The 23,631-nt window shown below is 56.0% G+C and overlaps 1 protein-coding gene across 2 annotated transcripts in view; it reads left to right on the top strand.

Moving 5' to 3' along the window:
- Window positions 1–23,631, top strand: part of GTF2IRD1 (GTF2I repeat domain containing 1) — a 106,804-nt gene that overhangs the window by 34,403 nt on the left and 48,770 nt on the right. For both annotated transcript variants that reach the window (XM_054589712.1, XM_054589711.1), the window contains exons 4-14: window positions 2,075–2,230; window positions 4,062–4,245; window positions 4,973–5,283; window positions 6,323–6,412; window positions 8,079–8,162; window positions 11,243–11,426; window positions 15,107–15,132; window positions 16,271–16,379; window positions 17,068–17,105; window positions 17,604–17,684; window positions 18,314–18,403. In XM_054589712.1, coding sequence (XP_054445687.1) covers window positions 2,075–2,230; window positions 4,062–4,245; window positions 4,973–5,283; window positions 6,323–6,412; window positions 8,079–8,162; window positions 11,243–11,426; window positions 15,107–15,132; window positions 16,271–16,379; window positions 17,068–17,105; window positions 17,604–17,684; window positions 18,314–18,403 — 1,353 coding nt within the window. The remainder of the gene's footprint in view (window positions 1–2,074; window positions 2,231–4,061; window positions 4,246–4,972; window positions 5,284–6,322; window positions 6,413–8,078; window positions 8,163–11,242; window positions 11,427–15,106; window positions 15,133–16,270; window positions 16,380–17,067; window positions 17,106–17,603; window positions 17,685–18,313; window positions 18,404–23,631) is intronic.

Below are 23,631 nucleotides of genomic sequence, written 5' to 3'. Positions count from 1 at the left end.
ATGAGGTAGGCACTGTCACTGTTACAGTAACATAATCTTGGAGCCACCTGGTGGCTCTTGGGGATGGAGTGACTGAGGACACGCCCAGCTGCATGTAGGAAATGCTCAGTGAACGTGAGCCGTCAGTGCTGCTGGCCCGGGCCATGTGCTGGCGCTCCGTTTACTTTTCCCAGCAGGCTTAGGGCACGGTGACCACTGGTTTACAAATGAGAAACTGAGGCTCAGTGAGCATAAATGACAAGAGAGTGCGGAGGGGTTCCAGGCCAGGCCTTTGGTTCTGAAAACCATGCCCTTCCCACTACACCCCTTCAAAATCAGGGAGATGCAGCACGGGCACCCCCAGGAGCCCTGCCACAGGGCCCTCGTTGCGCTCGGCACAGGCCAGCATTCAGGGCTTTGAGCTGGAAGCCCCGAAGCAGAGGGGTTGACCTGAAGCCCCCAACTCTTAACTGTTCCCCAAGCCTTTGGGGCCCCTACCACCCAGGCCCTGCCCCTGCATCCTGTCCTCCCGGCATTCCTTGCAGTCACCCCGGCTGTGTGGTGCTGCAGTGTTAGTTCGCCAGCCTTCTGTGTCCTGTCTCACCTCTGCCTTTGCCCCTGTTGTTCCCCACCTGGAAGGGTCTCATTCTCTCTTCTATCTGGCAGGTGCCTTCCCAGCCTCCTGCCCCAGGTCCCTTTTGGACCCCCAACCCTTTGAACCTATGCTATGGTTGCTCCCCACTCCACGCCAGCCTCCTGCGCCCTAAATTTCCACCAGTGCCTGGTGCTTCAGCTTGGCAGTACGCGGGGGGCGGGGGTCACCTTCACTTTTCTGGTGGATTAGGTCCTACAGGGTTAGGACCTGGCCCCAGCCCTGAAGGTCAGCACTCGATTGACATTCAGGCCCGCAATTTGGGACTCAGAACTCTTGGGTTAAGAACAGGCCCTGTAGTCAGACAGCTGGGGACACATCCTGGCCCTGCCACCTGCTACCGACTGGGCCTCAACCTCCTCATCTGTGAAAGGGGAGAACAGTCCTACCCTCCTCACAGGTCAGTCTAAGGATTAAATGAATTAATACATGGCAATAGAACAATGAGGATTAAATTAATTAATACATGGCAATAGAACAATGCCTGGCACTGAGTTCACACTTGGTAGATGCCAACTGTTGTCTTACCAGTACTGGGATTTTCATTACACCGCAGACCTGGACCCTAGGATCAGCCATTTCAGGGAAAGCACTGGACATGTCATTACTGGGGATCAGCTGCTTCCCCAGCCAGCCTACGCATCCCACTCAGGCCTCAGAGTCTGCACCCTAGGGTGGGGGCTGGGCCAGGGTAGGGTGGGCAGTGGCAGGGTCTGTGGCCCCTAGTTGGCCAGGCTGGGAGCCAGACTGGGGCCTGAGGAAGGTGCACCTGGCTTCCCGGAGCCAGGCAGAGCCACTATTTATAGCACTGGGAACTCAGCTGGTTTATTTCAAGCTTCACAGATCCCCGGAGGAGAGCAGGCTCCAAGCTGGGAGGGGGCCTCTGGGCCCTCCTCTCATCTCCCTTTCCCACACTGTTTCTAGCACCTTCCCCACCCCAGGACCCACTGACACTCTTGAGCTTCCGCCCCAGCCTAGCCTAGCGTGAACCTGCCTCTTTGCAGCTTCTCAGCCTCCTGGGAGTGTCCTCATCATCTCCCTTAGCAGAGCAGAAAACTAGGGCCTCGGTTGTTTAAGACAGAGCATTAATGTCAGAGCACAGGAAGGGGTGGGTGGAACAGACATTTGTTGAAACCCAGTTCCGAGCCAGGCCAGCTGATCTGCAGCGAGAGTTCACAGACTAAGGCCCAGAGAGGAAACAGACTTGCTTAAGGTCACACAGCAAGTTAGAGGTGACCAAGGATAAGACCCAGGCCCCAAGACCAGCCCTGGCCCTAGGCAGGGTTTGCTCACTCATTAATTCGTCATTTGTTTTTTCATTCATTCTTTCTTTCTTTCATTCATTCTTTTGTTCATTCATTTGCACCAGGGACATCACAGCTCACCAGGCAGGTGGGGAGATGGGTGCTCACACCGCCCTGCCGTATGCTCTGTGTCCCACAGGAGGACCCCCATGGAAGGAGCCAGAGGCAGAGCACCACAAGAAGGTGCCTCGGGGTGAGGTTGGTGGCCGGAACATCCCACGGTCTACCCTGGAGCATGGCTCAGATGTGTACCTTCTGCGGAAGATGGTAGAGGAGGTGTTTGATGTTCTTTATAGTAAGATCCTTCCTCATTCCATTTGGGGCCCCCAGGGGGGTGGGCGCCCCAGGCCCTGCCCCGATGAGGAGGCTCCCTTCCGCCCCACTACAGACCCTGGGCAGCACATTCAGGCATGGGGTGTTGCCCCCAGCTCTCCTCTAGCCCTCGTCCCTAGGCGTGGATCTTCTACCCCAGCCCCTTTTTCTGACCCCACCATCCCCTCTGCCCCTGCCTTGGCATTGCTCGCTGCCACCTCTCACCTGGAAATGGCCCAAGGCCTCCTCACCCCCCTGCTGCCCTCACCCACCTGTGACCAAGGGCATCCTCCCCAAGCATAAATCTGACCCTGCTCCTCCCTCCACTGCCTGCGGGGGCACTCTGTCACCCTCGGTGTAGCATAAGCCCCCACTGCAGCCCCTCCCTGCCTACCTCTGGCTGGGCTGACCCACCCCACAGAACCACTTCCTGTTCTCCAGCACCTCTGACTTCGTTTCACACCGCCTCGCCTTTGTGCCACTGTGCCTTTTGAGACTGCCTTCTCCTTTGTGTGATGGACACCTTGTTACTCTCTAAGGCTCAGCTCCAGGAAGCCCCCCCGGCCCCCGCACTGATCAGGGCTCCCTCTGGGAACCCACTGTGCCCTCTCCCCTCACTGCTCTCAGCTGGGTCAGAGACTGTCCGCTCCTGCCGTCTCCGGCCTGCAGGTCAGGGCCCAGCAGCAGCAGCGAGTGTTTGAAGGGCGCTTGTTGAATGACTGAGTGAAGGCTAACTGCTCAGCCAAGTCCGTCCTGGGGCATTGGGGAGGGAGAGGCCTGGCCTTTCTTGGGAAGTGTCAGGCTGCAGAGTCTCGGGACCTAGCGGTAACCTTCACACTGCCTGGGTGACCCTGGGCAAGTCCCTAAGAGTCCCCCCTCATTTACCTCTGACTTGCTTTATTCCTTTGCCTATTCACTCTTTGGTTCTACGGAGCAAAGGTCTGTGAGGAAACTCTTGCTGTTGTCTAGACGTCAGAAGGAGGCTGAGGGTGGACAGAGGCTCCAGGGGTCCTGGCCGCGCACACTGGCCACCCTGGGACAAGAGGACTTGTCACTCGTGGTTGGCTAGGCCACTGTACACGCTAGCCACCTGCAGGGCTCGTGCCCAGAGCCCCCGGTGCCCCCGCCGACTCTGCCCTGGCCCCCTTCCCCACCTCGGGCAGAATCGGGGCGATGAGGTGGTGGCCCCTTTCTGGCTCTGGGTGGGGGCTGTAGCATGGGAGCAACAGCAGCTGTTTCTGAGCCCAGGCTTCTCGGCCCTCCCACTCCCTCAATCCCCAGTCAGTCTCCCCTGTACTCACCCCTTCACTCATCCTTACCATCTTCTCAGTCTGCCTCTCCTCTCTCTTTTTCTGAATCCCCTCTGCTTCCTCTCTACTTCCTGTCTTCCTTGTCTTCTCTCCCTCTCTCTCATTCTCTCCCTTCCTCCCTGTGGTGTTTTGCTTCTCATCTCCCTGCTGTGCTCTTTCTCTCATCTCTCACACCCCTCCTCACCTCCTGCCCACTGCCCCAGGCCTCCTCTCCCCTCCACTCAGCTGCCCGGAGTGGAGAAGAGCAAGGCAGAGGAAGCCCTGGCCCTCAGACAGTGGCGCCTAACCCTCCGCCCCCATCCACCAATCCACCCACCTCCGGTGCTTATTCTGAGTGAAGTTCGCATTTAAGGAGCTGATGGGGTTCTTCCCCGCCCACCCTGAACCCAGCACCGTAGGGGGTCAGTCACTCAACATGGCCTCAGTCCTGGGGCAGCCTGGCCCCCACCGCATCCTGGCTTCCCTCTCATACGAGGCCCTCTCCTCAACCACCCGCCCCCACAGGTGAGGCCCTGGGAAGGGCCAGCGTGGTGCCACTGCCCTACGAGAGGCTACTCAGGGAGCCAGGGCTGCTTGCTGTGCAGGGGCTGCCCGAGGGTCTGGCCTTCCGGAGGCCGGCGGAGTATGACCCCAAGGCCCTCATGGCCATCCTGGAGCACAGCCACCGTATCCGCTTCAAGCTGAAGAGGTGAGTGAGGCTGCCTCTTGAGCCTGGACGTGGGCCAGGGTCTGGTGGCCGGACCATAAGGGCCGGCCCCGGAGGGTGACCTGTTTCCATGCTGCTCATCCCCCTGGGGTCACTTACCCAGCCAGCGGGGAGGGGACTTCAGATCCTCACAGGGGACCCTGGTTGTAAAAGCTCCCAATCCAGTGGTGGAGGTGAGGCCAAAGCCCTGTCATGGGAGTGACCTGAGAGGCGCTCGGTCCCTGCAGTCCTCCCAGGGGACCACTGTGTTGCAAAGAGGCTGGAAGAGCCTTGGTTGGGGGAAAAAAAGCACCAACAATACTGCAGATGTCAGGAGCGAGCCGTGTAAATGTGTGGCGGTGGGAAGCCAGCCTGAGGGCTGTCAGTGCTTGGGGCCACCGTCAGCACACAAGGCGGGAAGGAAAGAAATAGGGTGGGAGATGGGAGACAATTACCTGCAGCTGGAAAGACAGTTGGGGGACAGAGGCACAGAGGCTGCAAGCAGGCAGGGCTTGGGTCCTCTGGTGGCCCAGCCGTGTGGACTGAGCACGTCACGTCACGTCCCTCCGCAGGCCTGTGCCTGCACCTGTAAAATGGGAAATGGCTCCTGTCCTGCGTACCTCACAGGCTGTCGTCCTGCGGACAGAGGGCCGAGGGGCTACAGCGCAGGAGGTGCAGCCAGTGAGACAGGTGTACAGAGCTGTCCTGTGTCCTTCTCTCCTTTACCCAGGCCACTCGAGGATGGCGGGCGGGATTCAAAGGCTCTGGTGGAGCTGAACGGTGTCTCCCTGTTAGCCAAGGGGTCTCGGGACTGTGGCCTGCATGGCCAGGCCCCCAAGGGGCCACCCCAGGACCTGCCCCCCACTGCCACCTCTTCCTCCATGGCCAGCTTCCTGTACAGCACCGCACTCCCCAACCACACCATGAGAGAGCTCAAGCAGGAAGTGCCTGCCTGCCCGCTGGCCCCCAGCGACCTGGGCCTCGGCCGGCCTGGGCCCGAGTCCAAGACTCCTGCTGCCCAAGACTTCCCCGACTGCTGTGGTAAGCTGCTGCTGGGGCCCCCAAGTGTGGGGGCGGGGCAGAGGTCACTCATGCAGGGCAAGTCAGGGTGCTCAGGCCCTCCCAACCTGAAGGAAGAACATTAGGGCAAGGGGCTGGGGCAGGACAGATGGCATTGTAGCTTAGACCCAACCAGATTCCAGGCCTTCCCTCAGCCATCTGTGAACAGTGTCCTTGGCCTGGGACCAGGAGACACCCAGAGGACTCACAGAGGAGTCTGTGGAAAACATGCTAATCGGTCATGTGCATTTACTAAGCAACTGCTGTATACCCACTGGCTTGGGGACACTGGAAGCATCAGAGAAGGAACAGCTGGGTGTGAGAAAGACCTGTGTTCCTCTCCTGGCCTCTCTACTTAGTGGCTGAGTGTCCTGGGGCAAATCTCCATCTCTGTGAGCCTCAGTTTCCTCATCTATAAAATGGAGATGCCAGAAGTACCCACCTTGCAGTGTTGTTACCATGATTCAATGGCATAGCATGTTAGAGATGCACATCCTCAGGCCCCACCGAAGTCCAGCTGAGTCTGAAGCTTTAGGAGCGGTGTCTAGCTGTCTGCACTTTGGCAAGTCCACCAAGTGCTTGTAGTGTACACTCAAGTTAGAGAACTGCTGTATTAAAACGCATCCAAAGCTTGGTGCCTAGTGTGTGCTTCTAAGTTAAATTTACTGCCGTTATTATAGGTAGGAGAAAAAAGGATGTTTTCCCCCTACCCCTGACACAAATGTGTGGGCTGAGCAGGGGGATGGGACTTACATGTCTGAAACAAGTGTCCCCACCTGTAAAAGGTGACCTCAGACATCCTGCTCTACCTGATCTGCCATTTGGGTAGCAGACTGTTAAGGAATGTCACAGGCCTCTGGTCAGGGAACTTGCCTAGAGTTCATGGTCACAGGACTCAGTTCCGGGGTGTTTGTATTGGGTGAGATAGTTACCCCAGAGCCAGTGCCTGTGCATTGAGGCTGCATCTGGGGATCCCTCAGGAGCCCACCTTAAACCTGTACTTTTCCTCTTCCTTGTCCAGGACAGAAGCCCACCGGGCCTGGTGGGCCTCTCATTCAGAACGTCCATGCCTCTAAGCGTATTCTTTTCTCCATTGTCCATGACAAGTCAGGTAGGACAGTGCCCATGGAAGCACCCAGACGAGAGTGGGGATCCAGGGCTGGGGGTGGTGCTTGAGGAAATGGGAATCTATCCGTTGACTCTTGGTCAGAGAGAAAGGAGGAGCAGTCTGCACAAGGGACTTGTGAGTAAATATTGCTGTGTACCATACTGCACCAAAACTTAGCTCGAACCAGCAAGTACTTATATCTTACATTCTCTGTAGGACAGGAATTCAGGAGCAGCTCAGCTGAGTGGTTCTGGCTCAGGATCTCTCATGAGGTTGTCACCAAGGTGTCGGCTATGGCCGTCGCTGTCTGAAAGTAGGGGCCAGAGGACCTACTTCCTAGCCCGGTGGTGTGGCTGTTGGCAGAAGGCCGATTCTCACTATGTGGCCTCTACAGGGCTGCCTGGGCGCCCTGGCAGCGTGGCAGCTGGCCTCCTGAAGTCCGTGATCCCAGGGGAGTAAGGAGGAAGCCACGTGTGTGTTGTGGCCTAGCCTCAGAAATCATGGCCACCTCTGCCATAGTCTGCCCACCGGAAGCCAAAAGCTCAATCCAGTCCGACTCAAGGGAAGAGAGAGGAATTAAACTCCACCTCTTGAAACAAGGAGTATCCAAAAAATGTGAACAGATTTGAAAGTACCTCCCAGAGAACGGAGAGCAGGAAAATCTGGGATTCATTTATACTGAAAAGGGATGAAGTAAGACTTTCTAACGGTCTTGCCTTGTGAAGGTCTCAGCGTCACCTTCAATGAGAGGCTTTTTTAAGGAAACCTAGCCCCCTGGGCTGAGAATTGAAACCCCGCTGCCCCAAACAAAGTCCACCCCTAGCAGGGAGGGAACGTGGATATCCAGGTGAAACAGCACGGTGGGAGGCCATGGTGGGCCCAGGGGTGCAAGCTGGGATAGAACCTCACTGGGTAGGCACTAGCTGAGTGATCTCAGGCAAGATGCTGAGCCTCTCTGAGCCTCAGTGTTCCCATCTGAAAAATAGAAATAATATCTATGTTTAAATGTCATGGGGGATTAAGTAGGATATTATTTAGATATAAAGGACCTAGCACCGATTGAGCACTTAATAAATTAAAGATGTCACGGTATAACTATAATGACAAATGATCACTCTTGTCATTGAGTGAACTGAGGCAGAAGCTTTGGTTTTAGGTAAGAGGCCAGCAGGGGTAAGGGTTTGGGGGAAGCTGACAAGGCCAAGGCTCGGTGAGGCCCCAAATGTATGAGGCTTGAGGCTTAGGTCTTCGAGGTCAGGACTCGGCTTCTCCATACTCGGAGGGAGCCTTCTCCCATCCTCCCACATGTCTGCGGCACAAAGGGCCCAGGATGGACAGGCCGCGCCTGCGCAGTATCCACTGCCCATGGCGGTGGACAGAGGCAAGAGGAGAGAGCAGGTGGGGAGACCGTCAGAGCACCCTGGATTTCTGTGGGGCTGCTTCCTGGAGGAGGCTAGAGTTCGGGTCCAAGGTGGGAATGGTAGAAGGGCTGAGGCTGGTCTCTGGGGCTCTGGAGGGGAAAGCCCAGGGCCACCGGGGCCATGGAGGGAGGGTGGCTGTCCCTAGGGCACAGCCCCAGGAGGGAACAGGGCAGGGGCGCTCGTCACGAGGTAGCCAGGCCGTGGGATCACGTCTTTGGCTTTCACTTGTACCTCCTCTGTTTTGATAGAGAAGTGGGACGCCTTCATAAAGGAAACTGAGGACATCAACACACTCCGGGAGTGCGTGCAGATCCTGTTTAACAGCAGATATGGTGAGTGGGTGGCCCGGCTCACTATGTGGCCCCAGCCGCGTGTTGAGCATCTCATTACGTGACAGTCACTTGTGTTCCCTAACATGACAGCGGGAGCCATATGCTGGCACCCGCATGCCGTCAGTGCTAATGTCATCTCCTGTCTGGGCAGGGGGTGGTTGTATCAATATTTCCCTTCTAGATTCTCCAGGAGGCGGGGCCGATGGCAAAGCCCCAGACCTTGACTCACCTGCGGGAGGCAGGCCATTAAATGAAAAATGGCTGCTGTCCTCACGTGCTTGCAAATTCCCCACAGCTCCGTGCCGCTTCCAGCCCCCTTGCCTTTGCCTGTGCCGTGCCCTCTGCCTGGCATGCCCTTGGCGTCTTCTGGGAGCAAACTCCCACTTGTTCTTCAAGGCCCAGCCTGGGCTCGGTGGGCCCCCACAGCCCTGTCAGGTGTGCCTGAAAAGGGTTTATTGTTTGAATAACAAGAGATGCCCTTCTCACCTCTATCACCAAGAAATTACAAGGGTTTTATGAGCCCTGTGCCAGGAACCAGAGTTGAAGACCACATATGTACTCAGTACATCACGTAACAGTCTGGCTTTCTTCCCTTCTTTTTTCTTCACACACCTTTACTGATTTGCTCAGTTACCAGTCATGCATTTTGAGCTCCCACTTGTGCCAGGTACTCAGACCAGCTCTGGCCTCCAGGTGCTTCAGCAGTTGCCTGAAGATGTCTCCAGGAGCAGGCAGTGGTGTACAGTCACACAGCCCACTGTGCGGTAGCACACAGGGATGGGAGCCCTCAGAAAGACGGGGCAGCTCGAAGGGAGGGGAGTTCTCAACAGGCCCAGAGAGTCATTGGCGGCTGGGTGGAGGAGGTGCCCTTTGATCCAGCCTGGGGCTCAGGCGGCCTGGGCATGTGGGCTTGGCAGTCCCAGGTTGGAATGGGGGCCCTCGAGACCTGAGGGAGGAGTCTGGGATGGCCTGGGTGCCTTTGATGTGGCCACCCTGGCCCACCCACTCAGCCCCTCCGCCCAGCACTGCTGTACTGGAGGGCTGTCTGCACCTGACTCCTGTGGGCCTCAGGCAGGTGTGAGCTGGGTGGGAGGCGGGGGAGGGAGCTGGGGAGGGCTCTGCCCCAGCCTAGCTGGCACACAGCCAGCAGTCTCCTCGCCTGTTGTGGGCTCTTGATGTTTCTAGAATGTAGAACCTTTCCTAGACATCAGCACCTGGGCCTCACCATGGCCAAATCCAAGGAGCGTTGGGCTTAGCGTGGTCCAGGTCTTGCCCCCTCTCAGCTTTCCCTTTAACTGCCTTGGGACAGAGGAGGTTCTCTGGGAGTGCTGGGGCGTCCCGTGGGTGAGGACATTTGGCAACTGGAGGCACCCTGCACAGCCTGGATAAACAGATTCTGCTCCTGGTTCTCTCAGCCCAGTTCTGGGTGAGATTATGGGGCTGGGGGTGCAGAGGGGAAAAGAAAGAAAGAAAAGGTACAGAGCAGCCTTCAGGAAGCCTCAAGGACATTGCTACCTGGAAGGAGGTTGAGGCTGGACGAAGGATGTAGGATTGTGTGTGGTGGCTTGGTTCTCCCTCCCCAGCCCTGCTGCCGTGGCAGGCTGGGCGGGATCATGCCTCTCAACCGGATCTCGTTGCTACTGAGAAGACAGGGTCAGCACCTCTGATGAACTTGAGTGGAGGTGAATTCACGTAGGCTCAGGGAACCCACTGCTCAAGTGCTGGGGCTGGGGCATGGTTGGTGCTGTTGGAGGAGGGAGTAGCGGGGAGAAATGGTTTGACAGCTGTTGAGATTTCGACGGTTTAATTTGACAATGAGTTAAGTGTGACTTCACAGCGGGAGCTGGCTGCCAAAGCCACCGACGCAGACCTGGGCTGCGTCAACAGAAAAAATAATGTCGACAGCATCCCAGGGAGGCCCAGCGCAGAGCTGGTATTTGTCAGAACACGGGCAAAACCTGGTGGGGACACAGACAAGGCCAGGATGGGGAGGGGGCTGAGGAACAGTGAGGAGATGTGGGGCCCTTGGGAGAGATCAGAGTGACAAGGCAGGAGTGGATACCCAGCCCAGCTCATCCCCTGAGACCTCCCCAGCCTTGGGGAGAACAGGGACACGTGAAAACGCCATCAGGCACGCAGTGGGTGTCAAATAGTGTTTGGTGAGTGAATGAATAAACACATGGAGCTGGGGTGTAAGAGGATGATTGAAATGCACAAGACCAAACCTAATAGTCTGGAAGAAAAGAACAAGTGACCACTCATGAGCCCAGATTCTGTCTACACCGCTGTCGGCAAAGCTGTCAGCTTCATCTGCACCTCATTTATGTCACTGAAGAGTGAGAGGAGTGGGGGACCCCTCCCTGGAGGAAAAGGCACACCTGTGTGGCCAGCGGCATCCTGCCCAGAGCGTCCTCCAGGCTGGGAGCTTCCCGGAGCCCTTCCTTCACTCACTGAATATGCAGGCAGCAGCTGCTCTGCGCCGGCCCTACCTACATCCCAGACATGGAGCAGGGAGTGAACACCCTTGCTCCCACGGAGCTTAGGTTCCAGACAGTAAGCCAGTCAGCAAGATGAGTGTGTTTGTAATGTCAGGTGGTGATAAACGCAGGATGAAAAACAAAGGGGGTGGGGAAGGTGCTGTTTTAGGCTGCTGAGATGACATTTGGGGAAAAGGAGGAAAGGAAGCTTATGGTTTATCTGAGAGAAAAATATCTGAACAGATGGAAGACCAAGAGCAAAGGCCCTGGGGCAGGTGTGCGCTTGGCATGTTAGGGAAGCAACAAAGGGGCCGCAGAAACCAGGGTGAGCAAGCAGAGGGGTAAAAGGAGGGAGAGAAGGCTAGAGGCAATGGGGTCTCGGTCACATCCAGCCTTACAGGCCCAGGTAGGGCTTTGCCCATCGCTGAATGAGATGGGGGCCTGTGGGCCTTTTTTGAGAGAAGTAACATGATTCGACATTTCAGCGTGGCCGTTGGGTGGACAGAGATGCCAGGGAGGTGGAAGGTGATGATGACCGCGGCCGGGGGCCCTGCGTGTCCTGCAGCCTCCATCTTGCACTCAGCCTTGCCATTGCCCTTCCAGCGGAGGCCTTGGGCCTGGACCACATGGTCCCCGTCCCCTACAGAAAGATTGCCTGCGATCCGGAGGCTGTGGAGATCGTGGGCATCCCGGACAAGATCCCCTTTAAACGTCCCTGCACCTACGGGGTCCCCAAGCTGAAGCGGATCCTAGAGGAGCGGCACAGCATCCACTTCATCATTAAGAGGTATGGGGCCGTTGCACAGCCATGGCCTTTGCACCAGGCTGAGCCTGGGTTCAGGGTGTTCCAGTGTGAGGGCTGGACAGGAGCAGCAGCAGCACGAGGCTGGGCCATGGGGAGATGACGATGGGGCAGAGGCGGAATGAAGGGGTTCTCTGACTTAACAGAGAATCAGGCAGACCTGTGATGGCGTTCAGACCCCTTAACAGCTGTACGGCCTCCTCCTCCCTGGGGTGGGTGTTGGCCCTCATAGCTGGCAGGGGAGTTGCCCTTACAGCTACCTGTATGCACCACCAAGCCCACACCTGCATTTCCAGGTGATGCCCAGACTTCACAGTGCTCCCTCCTAAGTGGCTAGAGATGGAAGGGTAGCCAGAGACCCTGCCTCCGGGTAGCAGTGCACTGGTCCCTTCCCAGGCATCCGTTCCTGAATGTTCCCTCTCTGGGGGCACGATCCCAGTGCATTTGTGTACTCATGTGCCTGCTCACTTTTTTGTTGCCACCGGATTATAACGTACGCAGGGACTCCACACAGGGCTGTGTTTGGCTCACTGCTGAATACCCGGTGACCCTAACAGTCCCTGTTATGTAGTAGATGCCTAGTACGTACCTCTGGAATGAATGAGCGAAGGAATGAATGGACAAATACATGCTTGTCCAAACTTGGGCTCCTACCTTCTGACTACTTAGAGCTTAGGAAATAAACAGGGTAACGGGAGAAAGAGAAATGGGAATGGGGGTCTTATTTAGGGGGGTCAGGGAGCTTCTGAGATAACATCACATTTGTTAAGCCAGGGTGGGGAGTTTGAGAAGTTGGGGTGGGGGTAGGGCACCTCATGGGATTGGACAGTGTTTGGGCAAAAGGGCAGCCTAGATGCTCAGAGGTTTGTGGAGGCTGAGGCGTGAGCAGAGGTTGAGGATCCTTCTGGAGCAGAGAGTAGGACCTCTGCAGGGTTGCTGGAGGCCAGAGTCGGGGTCTGCCGGGCTCTCTGGCTACTGAGGGAGAGCAGACTTGGGGAGACTTGAGCAGAGGCGGGGAGACTTGACAGGGGGCAGCAGTGGTGGACCAGGCCAGGGCAGTGGGTGAAGGCAGAGAAGCGGCTGGATTTGGGACAGATTCTCATCTCTGATGGGGGATTCTCATCTGTGATGGGATGGGGAGTGGGAGCAGGGAGAGGAGCGGGGAGGCAAGAATCACCCCCATGTTTCAGAGTGAGTTCATTTTGGATACATTAACTCAGGGAAGCTCAGGGGATGGAATTCTCGGAGGCCAAGCTGAGATGTCAGAAGCCCTGGAGAGAGGCCTGGGTTGGAGATAGAAACCTGAGCGTTGTCGCACGGCCCGGAAGGGATCACAGGAAGGAGAGAGGAGGAGGGGAGAGGAGAAGAGGGCCCAGGTGGACCTCTCCCGCGTTTTTTCGACGTAAACTGAAGAAGTGGACATAACGCACCTGACACGTAGTAGATGCTCAATAAACATGAGTTCTTTTTGTTGACCTGACTTCAGCACTGACGGCCTGGGTTCCAATCATGGCCCTACCCAGCTGTGTGTCCTTGGGCAAGTTACTTGTCTGCTCTACGCCTCACTTTCCTCGTCTGTAAAATGGGGCTAATGGTTGTCCGTGCCACATAGTGCTGATCGGAGGCTAAATGACTTGATACAAGTAAAGTGCTTAGGACAGTGGCTGCTCCGTTCTGAGCCCTCTGTGCATGTCCCACTATTACACATCCCCACCTCATCCACAGAGCATCTGAGGTCAATCCAGCAGATGTGGGTTAGGAGAAAAGGGGACTTAGGATGCGGCCAGAAGGTGGAGCCTGCCTCAGCCGAGGCAGGGTGCAGGGAGGACAGGGTGCTCTCCTACCAAAGGGAGAAGCCCCTCGACAAGGCCTGTGGTCTTGTTATTGGTGGTAGGGGGCGCTCTGGCCCCCAGACCCATACTTGTGCTGAGCTCTGGGCTTCAAATTCCCTGTCCCTCCAGGACACAAGCCCCTAGTGAGGGCATCTGAGTTCACACCGGGGGGGGGGGGGGGGGGGCGTTGACATGTCAGTTCTACCTAAGGCAGAACTTAGGATAAAAAGAGCCTGGAGGGCCCTAGACGGGGGCGTGCTGTGGACGGTTGACGGCGTTCCTCAGTCCGCGCGCATCAAACAGCCCTTCAGGCTGCACAGCCCACGAGGATGTCATAGCCGTGGAGCCACCACTAGACCTTCTCCCTGTCGTCTGCCCCCCGACTCCACCAGGGTGCTGTGTGAGCCCCCATCCCCGTGCTCCCTGATAAATCACTAAAACCATAAACAATGAAACAGCAGGTGATACTGGCAGCCTCTGTCGTGGGAGGGGCTGAGGAAGCCGGGCTCGGGAAGCAGCCACTTTTCCCCAGAATGGCCCCCTTGGCTGCTCCTTGGCCTCTGGGACCCAGAGGAGGGTGGGCCTTGGGAGCAGAAGGGGGACCGGGGGCCTCTCAGAATGAGAATGGAAAGTCCTGCTTGAGGTGACATCCTGCTTGTGGTCTCGCTGCCTGGGTGACCCAGGCCTCGCCTCCCGTCACTGACTTTTTTGCCTTTCTTTGAATTTTCTGCTGGGCCCGTGTTAGGTGTTACCCCCTTGTATTTGGAATCAGATACCCCTTCATTTGCGCCATGTCACCTCTGCAGCCTGGGTTCAATGACCAAGACCCTGTCCCCTCGTCAAGCTGTTCCTGCCACGCAAGCTGCACTGCAGGCCCTCAGACCAGCTACCCCGGCTCGCCACCCAGCGGGTGCGGCCCTGGCTGGGGCCGGGGGCAGAACAGGGAACTCCAGGGCAGGAGACTAGTGGGCAGGTAACCCCAGCTCCCTTGCTCGCCTTTCCTCCACCCTCATCTTCCTGGCCACATTTCCAGGTATCCCACCAATGTGACTCAGAGGTCTCTCAATGGCCCCGCACTCGCATCTCTCACCTCCCCCCCATCTTCTGATGATGCTCTGACGGTGCCCTGCCCTCAGGGGCTCCCCATGGCCCACAGGGTGGAGACCGTGTGCCTGAGCACAGCCCGCCAGGTGGAGGAGCCCCCGCCCTCCCCTGTGCCCTTCCAGGAGAGCCTATCAGCTATCCCACCTGAGCTCGCGGTCCCCTCCCCTTGAAGTCCTTCCCAGCTCCCTTCCCACTTGAGCCCCCTTGGCTTCTGAGACACATGTGAGGGGGCCCATGTGTCATCTTGCATGTCTGATCTGGTGACAAGCCTGGCATGGGCAGTTGACAGAAAGCTTCCTGGGCGGAGCTTCTCGCCCCATGATTGTCCCTGAGACACAGGCGGTGTCAGGTAAAGGCCTGCAGGGCCCTGGTGGGACAGGGGTGTGAGCCATCCAGCGGCTGTGGCCAAGGAGAGCACGGGGCTGAGGAGGCCCCTGGGGCATCGTGACGAGCAGGCTGGGCCCTCCACAACCACCCAGGGGCTTGCCCATGCCTTCCCTTGCAGAGGAGAAATGGTTTGGGGTGTCAGGCTATTTGGGGGTACCCAGCTGTTCTGGACCGTGCCCTCTCCTGTCCACATGCAGCCAGCCTAGGGCCCAGGTCTGCAGCTGTAGCCATGCATGTGGGACTCAGTGGCCGTCACTGAGGGGACCTGGAGGCGGGCTCCCTGAGCCTGGGGGAGCCCTTGGGCCTGCACCGCTCTCATGCCCGTCTCTCCTCTCTCTCCAGGATGTTTGATGAGCGAATTTTCACAGGTATGTGTGGGTACCATCGTTTCTCTCTGCAGCTACCAAGCAGATGCCTCCATGAGTGCTTGAGCTGCCATTGCACTGCATCCTGGCACAGGGGGATCCTGGGTGTGGTTCTGCGTCCTGGGGCCGACGCAGGCCCCCAGCTCCAGGAGCAGACAGCCCCTCAAGACTTGGATGCTGTGAACCAGGGAATAATAAAGCTAATGTTTGCTAAGTGCATGAGGCAGGCGCTCTTCTAAGCTGTTAGAATACATGTTTTTTTAAAGATTTTATTTATTTGTTTATAGAGCAGGGAAGGGAGAGAGAAAGGAGGGAGAGAAACACCGATGTGTGAGAGACACATCGATCTGTTGCCTCTTGCACGCCCCCAGCTGAGGCCCGGCCCACAGCCCAGGCATGTGTCCTGACGCCAGCGACCTTTTGGTTCGCAGGCCGGCACTCAGTCCACTGAGCCACACCAGCCAGGGCTAGAACACATTTTAATTTAGTCTTCAACAGTCTTATAAAGTGTTTTGTTTTTGTTTTTATTTTTCTTTTCCTGAAGCCCAGCTAGTGAGCAGTGGCTTCAAACTCAGGCACTTGGCCCCAGGGCCCGCGCCGCAACCCGCAGGCGCACGTCTCTCAGGAGGAGGCCAGCTCTGCTGGGTTCAACAAAGGGAGCATGGACCTTGGGGTGCAATGGACCCAGGTCCCAGATCCAGCCCTACTTCTCACTAGCTTTGTGACTGGGCAGCGTTTTATGGACCTCAGTTTCCACATCGGTGAAGTGGGTGTGATGAGAGTACCTTCCTCTGGGTTCCTGGGGTAACTAAATGACAGAGGGTCCCGTGATGTGGCCTCAAGGGAGACCTAGCCCCTTTCCTGAGGGCTCCCTCCCTCTAGCAGCGTATGCGAGGTCAGGGCCATTGTTTTTGGTAGCCTCTTCCTGCTTCCCAGCCCTTGCAGATCCCTGGTCTGTGGCCCTGTTGCTTCTCCCAGGGACGGCATCTTTCCCTGGGACCCACTCTGGCCCCTCTGGACATAGAGGCCACAAGAAGGAGGGGCCGAGGCCAGACCACACCCAAGGGTGCTCCCGCGGGCAGGAGGAGGCTGGTGTGCCTTTGCCCTGATCTGCCCTGCCCCTCCCCGACTTTCCACCCAGGGAACAAGTTTACCAAAGATCCCACGAAACTGGAGCCAGCCAGCCCACCAGAGGACACTTCTACAGATGTCTCCCGGGCCACTGTTCTTGACCTGGCCGGGGCTGCTCGGTAAGGCCCACCCCAGCCCCTAGCCCATCGGCACCCCTAACTCTGGACTGAGGTAGTGCCACCTGTGGGTTGGAGCAAGGCCTGGGGCTGGCCCGGGGTGCTGCGTGCAGTGTCTCCCAAGCCCCCGACACCCTACACAGGCACAGGGTCATCCCACACAGACACCCTAACACACACAGCGGGTCCTCACCCCACTGGGGCCAGGGAGAACCTAAAGGGACAGAGAAGGAAGACAGAGACCGCCAATTTTCCTCCCCCTTGGAGAACTCTTGTCCCTTCTCGGGACCTGGCTACATGTCACCCGGTCTCAGAAGCCTTCCTTGGCACCCAGGCGTCTGCCCTATGTGTCCACAAGGCCCTGCACTCAGTTCATGGCCCGGTCACCATCTGCCAGTGCTCCCCGCCCATGCTGGGGGCCGGGGTGGGCCATTTATCCCAGATCCCCAAATCCAGCCCAGGCCTTCCCAACAAGCTCAGCGAATTGACTGAATCGTCCATGCCAGGGGCCCTACCCAGCTTTGCTTCCCATCGGTCTCCTCAGACTCTGGGCTGGTGCACGGGGGAGCTTAGTAGGGGAAGGGTCATTCTGTGGGGGTGGGGGTGAGTGTGGTCGGGTTGCCCTCTGAACTGGCAGTCCGGAGGGGAAAGTGGGCTGGCGCCATGTCGTTTCTCGTCTTCCTTTCCACAGGACAGACAAGAGCGGGACTTCTGAGGACTGTGGGCCAGGTAAGGAGGACCAGGTCCCTCCAGCATCCACCAGTCCCACCCAGCAGCCCAGACCAAGAGCCTAATGGGAGACTAATGCATGCCCTCTGCCCACCCTGTCCCCTCACCTCTCCCCAGGCCTCAGAGCATTCTGGGAGTTGCAGAGCATGCTGGAAGCTTACAGGCAGTGGGGTGTGGGAGGGGCAGATGGGATTTGGGTAGCACTACGAGGGAGTTGGCAGACCTGGATTCCGGCGTCACCACTGCCTCCTAGTGTGTCTGGTGAGTGGCTCTCCCCCCGTGGGTCTCAGTTGCCAGGTCTGTACGTTGGAGACACCAGGACTGACCTGACACCCTGCCTGTCCCTCCAGTCTGGGTCTGGGCAGGAGCATGGGGGCTGATGTGACTTTTCTGGGTGTTACTAACGAGTCACAGACATGAGAGTGGTTTGGAGTGGCGCGCCTTGCCCAGCCAAGCTCATGTCCACGTTTGACTGGATCCCCTGCTTCCTTCTCGCAGGAACCTCCGGGGAGCTGGGTGGGCTGAGGCCCATCAAAATTGAGCCAGAGGATCTGGATATCATTCAGGTCACCATCCCAGGTAAGGGACAAACATCTGAAGGGCTGCCCCTGCTGCCCCAACCTGAATGTATAGGAATCGGGCACCTCCCACAGCAGGGCCCCTAGACCTACAGGAACCTCTGTGCTCCCTCCTAGCGTCACTGGGCCTGTCCCCCGTCTCTCAAGGGCCTTCCCTGGCTGTTGTTCCCCTAGTGTGGTCCTGAGGATGGGGGGTATCACATATGCCGCCTGCAGCCACACCTGTCCCATGTGCCAGGAGTCAGGTCTCAGCCCCGGCTTTACCTCTCTGGCCCGGCTTCCCTGGGATTTGGGAGGCGGGAAGCAGAAGGAAGGAGAAGAAGAGTCACTGGAGTGAGGGGATCTGACTTTGACTCCAGACTTAGAACCTCTAAGCCTCAGTTTCCACATCTGTGAGGAGGAGGAGGATATACTTGGCTCTGGAGGTTCGGTGTGGGGTCACCACTGGGAGCCCCCTGGGGCCTCGGGCCCGTGCCTGGCCTCTTGTCATTAAGGCCACCCTCCCCGAGCCCAGGGAATGACTTCCTCAAGGCTCCTGCTCTGTGAGCATGCTGGGCGAGTGTCCCTGAGGGACTGTGATGAGGTGGGACAGGCAGAAGATTGTCTTGTCATTTGGAATTTTATCTCCAGATCCTTCGCCAACCTCTGAGGAAATGACAGACTCGATGCCCGGGCATCTGCCCTCAGAAGATTCTGGTTATGGGATGGAGATGCTGACTGGTAAGAATGGGCTGGGGGTTGTGACGGGAAGGGGTTCAGGAAGTCCCCAGGCTTTTCTTGGCATTGACTGATCTTGGAGGAAACCCGGAGTATACCTGATCCCCCCGTCCTGCCTTGGTTCCTTTCTGAAAACTTGACCCTGACCTTGATTTACATTAGGTCTGATTACTGATCTTTCCCAGAAGCCGTCATTCGGACTAATTTGATCATTTATTCAACAACTATTTGTTGAGCACTTGCCACGTACCAGATTCTATGTGAGGTTCCGAGGACGGAACAGTGAACCAGACATGCAAAGTCCCTGCCGTCATGGGGCTGACATCCCAGTGCAGGGAGACAGACAATACGTAAATCTGTAAGTAAAATAGAAAGTCAGGCGGCGTTTAGGTGGTCCACGGGCAGGAGGAGGCTGGAGGAGAAGTACTGGGGGCAGGAGAGGACACTGCTCTCTACAGGACTTGGGTGGTCAAAGTGGGCTTCACTGGGAAAGTGACATTGGAGCAGAGACCTGAAGGAGGGGCAGGTTGGAGCCGTGTGGACATCAGGAAAGAGCTTTCCAGCCGAGGGAACAGCGGCGCAAAGGCCCTGAGGTGGACTATGCCCAGTGTGTCCACAAGGAAACCCAGTACCTAGAACAGATTGAGGTGGGAGGGTGAGGTCAGGGAGGTGATGGGGTGGTTCTGCAGGGCAGGTACATCAGAGGAAGGGACCGGGGCCTGATTCTGAGGAAGCGGGAACACCTGGGAGCTTGGAACTAACAAGGGACAGTTTAACAGTATTTACTCTGACCGTGGGGTTGAGAATCAACTGCAGAGGAGTGGGGACAAAGACAGAAACACAGTGTTGCAATAGTCTAGGCAGGAGGAGTGGTCTTCTGTATGTTTTGTTTTTTTAAGTTGATGTTAGAACAAAACTGAAATGAATACTTTGGTGTATCTTATATGCCCAACTCCTAGCTCCAACCATTATCAACAGATGTTAATAAAGGTAATAAAAATAAGAATGATTATAGGTAGTTAAAGCTTTTAAAATGTGAATCATTGTAAAGCTAAATAATGTGTAAATTTTATAATGTAAATAGTATGTAAATTTACAAAGTATGTAAATTTAACAGAAAGTGGTGGATATGGCAGAAAATGGTACCAGTACTCAGGGGACTGAAGTTTGGAAAACTCTGCAGTAGGGCTGCAGGACCAGGCCCAGGGGACTTTAAGGAGAGCGGTGGCATTTGTTGCTCTCTCTGTGTGTGGTGTCCAGTGGGGGCTTGATCAGGAAAGGAGGGGAGGGGCAGGTACTGCTGAAGGGTACCATACAAAAGCACAGTAGGCAGCATTTAAATGAACAGTGCAAGGAGAGGTCAAAAGTGGAATGTTCCGTGTGGAAAGCAAGTGCAGATGCATATGGACAATACAGCATTTATCTAAATTTGGAAACAAAAATGGTAGTATTTTAATGTTTTATTAAAAAAGCAGGTGCAGATATGACCAAATGCTAACATGTATTGTGGGTACATGTCATTTGTGATAATATTCTGTATGCTTTTCTGTACTTTTTAATTTTTCCCTACCAAAAATAAACAAATGACTGGAAAAATACATAAGGCATCCTGCAGGCTCCGGCGGGCGGGGCCGTGTGAATTGGTGACAGAAAAAAGGCAGGACATCGCTGCCCCTCGTTTGTCTCCATCTCTGTCAGGGAGAATGGTCTGGAAGTGGAAGAGTGAGGGGGACCTGGGGGTCCCATTCATTAGGCTGCAGGAGGGACTGCAGAGCTGCTGTGGGTGGGTGCAGGTTTCCAGCTTCCGAGGAGTTCGGTTCCAGGCAGCTTGTATCCAAGACCCACCATCCCCCGCACTTGAGAAGTCGTTGGTAGATGGAAACGGAGTTGACAAAAGAAAACAAGAGTCCAAGCTGAAGGTTGGGCCGTGGCTGGTGTGGCTCAGATGGCTGGACTGGCTCAGATGGCTGGAGTGTTGTCTTGTAGACTGAGGGGTCACAGGATCAGTTCCCAGTTGGGGCAGATGCCTGGGTTGCACGTTCAGTGCCGGTCGGGGTGCATGCAGGAGGCGGCCAGTCGGTGTTTCTCTCTCCCTCCCTTCCCCTCGCTCTAGAATCAGTGGGCATGTCCTCAGGTGAGGATTAAAAAAATAAAAAAGATGAGGGTTTCCCCAAATTGCAGACAGGTAGACTGGGCATCAGTCCCAGGCACAGTTGTGGAAGAGATTTCTACAGAAATGACTGTGAGTCATCAGAAGGCACCCAGTCTGGGTCACGCATGAGGAGTGGGTTGGCTCATGGGCTGGCCCTGGGCCCGCTGGGGAAGTAAGGCTGCATGGGTACCCCCGCCTCGACCTGGGGGAGGGTTCCTGTGCCATCCTGAAGGGCTCGGACCTTCCAGAAATACTCTTCCGTTAGTTGGATAAAGGGAACTCAGGCAGCAGAATCCTGCAATTTGAAGATGCCTCGGGAAGGAACAGATAGTCCACCCAAGACTGATGTTCTTTGTGACTTTGACAGATCAGAATGCTGGGCTGAAATGCACAAGAATTCACAGCCCAAAGACGTGTGTCGTAAGTTGTATTCCCCAGGGAAGACTCTGAGGTGGAGTTTAATGTGTGGAACGTTCACTGGGGGCTGCCCCTGGGATCAACACCTACATAAAGGAGGGGACGGAAGCCCAAGGGGGCAGAGGGAAAGGTTGAGCCATGATGTGGCCCCAGTAACAGTCTCCGCCAACCCCACAGGGATCTCTGGAGCCAGAATAGCCCCCTAGAGTTGTTCTGAGTTGAATCAGGATGTCCTGGCCTTTATATCCCCTCCTTAATTAGCTATGGGATGTGGCCCCAGGAGGGCGGCCCTTGAAGGGGCAACTATCCTGCGCTGCCAGCTAACCACAGTCTCTGCCTCTGGGCGACAAGCGGGGGATCCTGGTGGTGCATCCGTGTCCACCACAACATGAATGGATGTTTATGTCGAAAAGAGACAGCGAGAAAACCAACACAGCGAATAAACAGGCACAAAGAAATGAGGGCTGGCACAGGGGCATCTCTTTCGCGCCTTTTAATTGGACAGAACTTTTGTTGAGTTTATTGGGAAGTGGGTACTCACACAATGCAAATACAAATGCACAAACTGCTTTTTAAAGAAACTTGTCAGCTTGAAGAGCCAGGAAAATGAGCTCCCCGGGTCGTTCCAGGAATCCATGCTTAGGAAAATATCTGAAATATGGACAATGTTTTCTGCACAGAGGTGTTCATGGCATTGTTACCGATGACAATGAAAAATTGGAAAGAGTCCTGGCCGGGTGGCCCAGTAGTTGGAGCCTTGTCCCATACACCAAAAGGTTGAGGATTTGATTCCTGGTCCGGGTTGTGGGTTCAGTCCCCTGTTGGGACTCAGGAGGCAGCCAACCAATGTTTCTCTTTTTCTCTCTTTCTTCCTCTGTCTCTAAAATTAATAAACATATCCTCAGGTGAGGATTTTTTTTAAAATTGGAAAGAATCAGTCCAACCACCAGGGCACCGTTAATGGTATCCTGACACAGCGACTAAAAATAGGCAACAGGGGAGAAGGCAAAAGACACAAAAATGAGTGCGCGCGCTCTGTTGACAGCTGTGTTGAAAATGTAATCACTGGTTTAAAAAAAAACAGAAAACAAAAAGAAACTATCAAAACAGTAGCTGCGTTAGGTTAGGTGCATTGTCTTCCTTGTGTCCTAAATCAGTTGTGATGTGCTTTCAATCCCGGGATAGTGAAGAAAGACTATTATTTGTCGGGCACAGGCTGGCAGCGATCAGACTTGACAGCAATGTGTGCGACTGTGGGGAGTTTGCTGGCCAGAGGCCCCGGATGAGCTGCCAGTGTGGCCTGGCCGCTAAGAGGTCCTGTGGCCCCTGGCTGCGCCCACAGCAGCAGAGGAGACCACAGGGGTCCCAACTCAGAGACCTCGAGGCTGGTGGCATGAGACGGGTGGGGGCCATGGACCGGCATGGTGCCATTTCTGTTGGAAAGGTCTCTCTCTCCTGGTTTGACAGCAGGAAACAGATCTGGCCGCACCAGTCCACCTCCCCAAAGTCACCCAGCTTGGGGCTGGAACCCAGGTTTGCCAGCTCCCTGCCCAGGGCTCCTTTCAAGGCACCTCCTTCAGAACTGATGAGTTTGGAAGATTCTGAGGTTTTCGGGACCACTGTGGGTTCCGGAGCAGGGGGGCGCTGTGGTTTTTTCTGTTTACACATGGACAGAGTTAAGATAAGTGATACGGAATTCTGTAACACGTAAAGGAAAGGCTCTTCTGCACCCCCCTCAGGCACCCCTGAGCTTAGGGTTCGTGTTCTGTGTTTTTCTGCACACGTGCTCATGCACGTGGTTACTGGGTACGCTCCGTCCCTGGTTTCCTCACCTTGGCCATCTCTGCAGAAGCCTGGTATTCTCTGTGTCAGCGTGTCCTTGATCGTTTATTGAGGTTGTTTCCAGTTTCTCCTCATTGAAACGGGGGCAGTCGGCTTGTGGACAAGTGTGTTCAGGGTAAATAGCCTAGTGGAGAACCAGGCAAGCTCCCTTCGTTTAGAATTTGGGCCCCCAGCGCACCCAGGCTGTCTCCCATTGCCTTTGAAAGGCCCCCCTCCCCAGGAGAGGACCTGGCCCAGTATGGGGATCTAACAAAGCTGGCAGAAGCCCCTCCCCGTTTGGGCCCCAGTGGATGGCTGGTTCAGGCCCTCCCGCTCCTGGTGCTCTAGAATGTTGCCTACTGGAGGGGGGTGGCATTGCACATGGGCAGCTCACAGCAGGGACAGATTCCAGGGCCATGTCTCCCCTCTCCTGTCCCTCACAGGCTGCCTGGTGAACTTAATTAGGTGTTCCAAGTGTGGCTTCTGGGTAGCTTCCTTCACCCCAGGATAAATGTGGTTCCTGAATCCTTGTCGTTGGCCTAGGAAAACCCTCCCAGGCGGCCCTGCTTGTCGCTCTGTCCCCACCAGATGCATCTCTTCCTGTCTGCTCACTATCCAGCATATTAATTAGTGGGATCCCCCAGAAGCTGACCTGAGACAAGTGCATTCGTTCATTTGGGAGGAGATGAGGGAACACCAGTACGAGGTGGGAAGTGGGACTGAGGCAGTACCGGCGTGTTACCAAGCCTGTGATTCTACAGGCAGCTGAGCTGAGGGCCCGTGAGAGCCCACTAATCACACGCCTGAGTTTACGCAAATGGATGAGGAGGGAGCTGAGGTA

This window comes from Pteronotus mesoamericanus, unplaced genomic scaffold (assembly GCF_021234165.1).
Source record: "Pteronotus mesoamericanus isolate MK-2021 breed Mesoamerican mustached bat unplaced genomic scaffold, CSHL_Meso_final scaffold_167, whole genome shotgun sequence".
NCBI classification, from domain to species: domain Eukaryota; kingdom Metazoa; phylum Chordata; class Mammalia; order Chiroptera; family Mormoopidae; genus Pteronotus; species Pteronotus mesoamericanus.
Note: the sequence above shows the minus strand (reverse complement) of the source record. Positions and strands in the feature narration are given on the sequence as shown.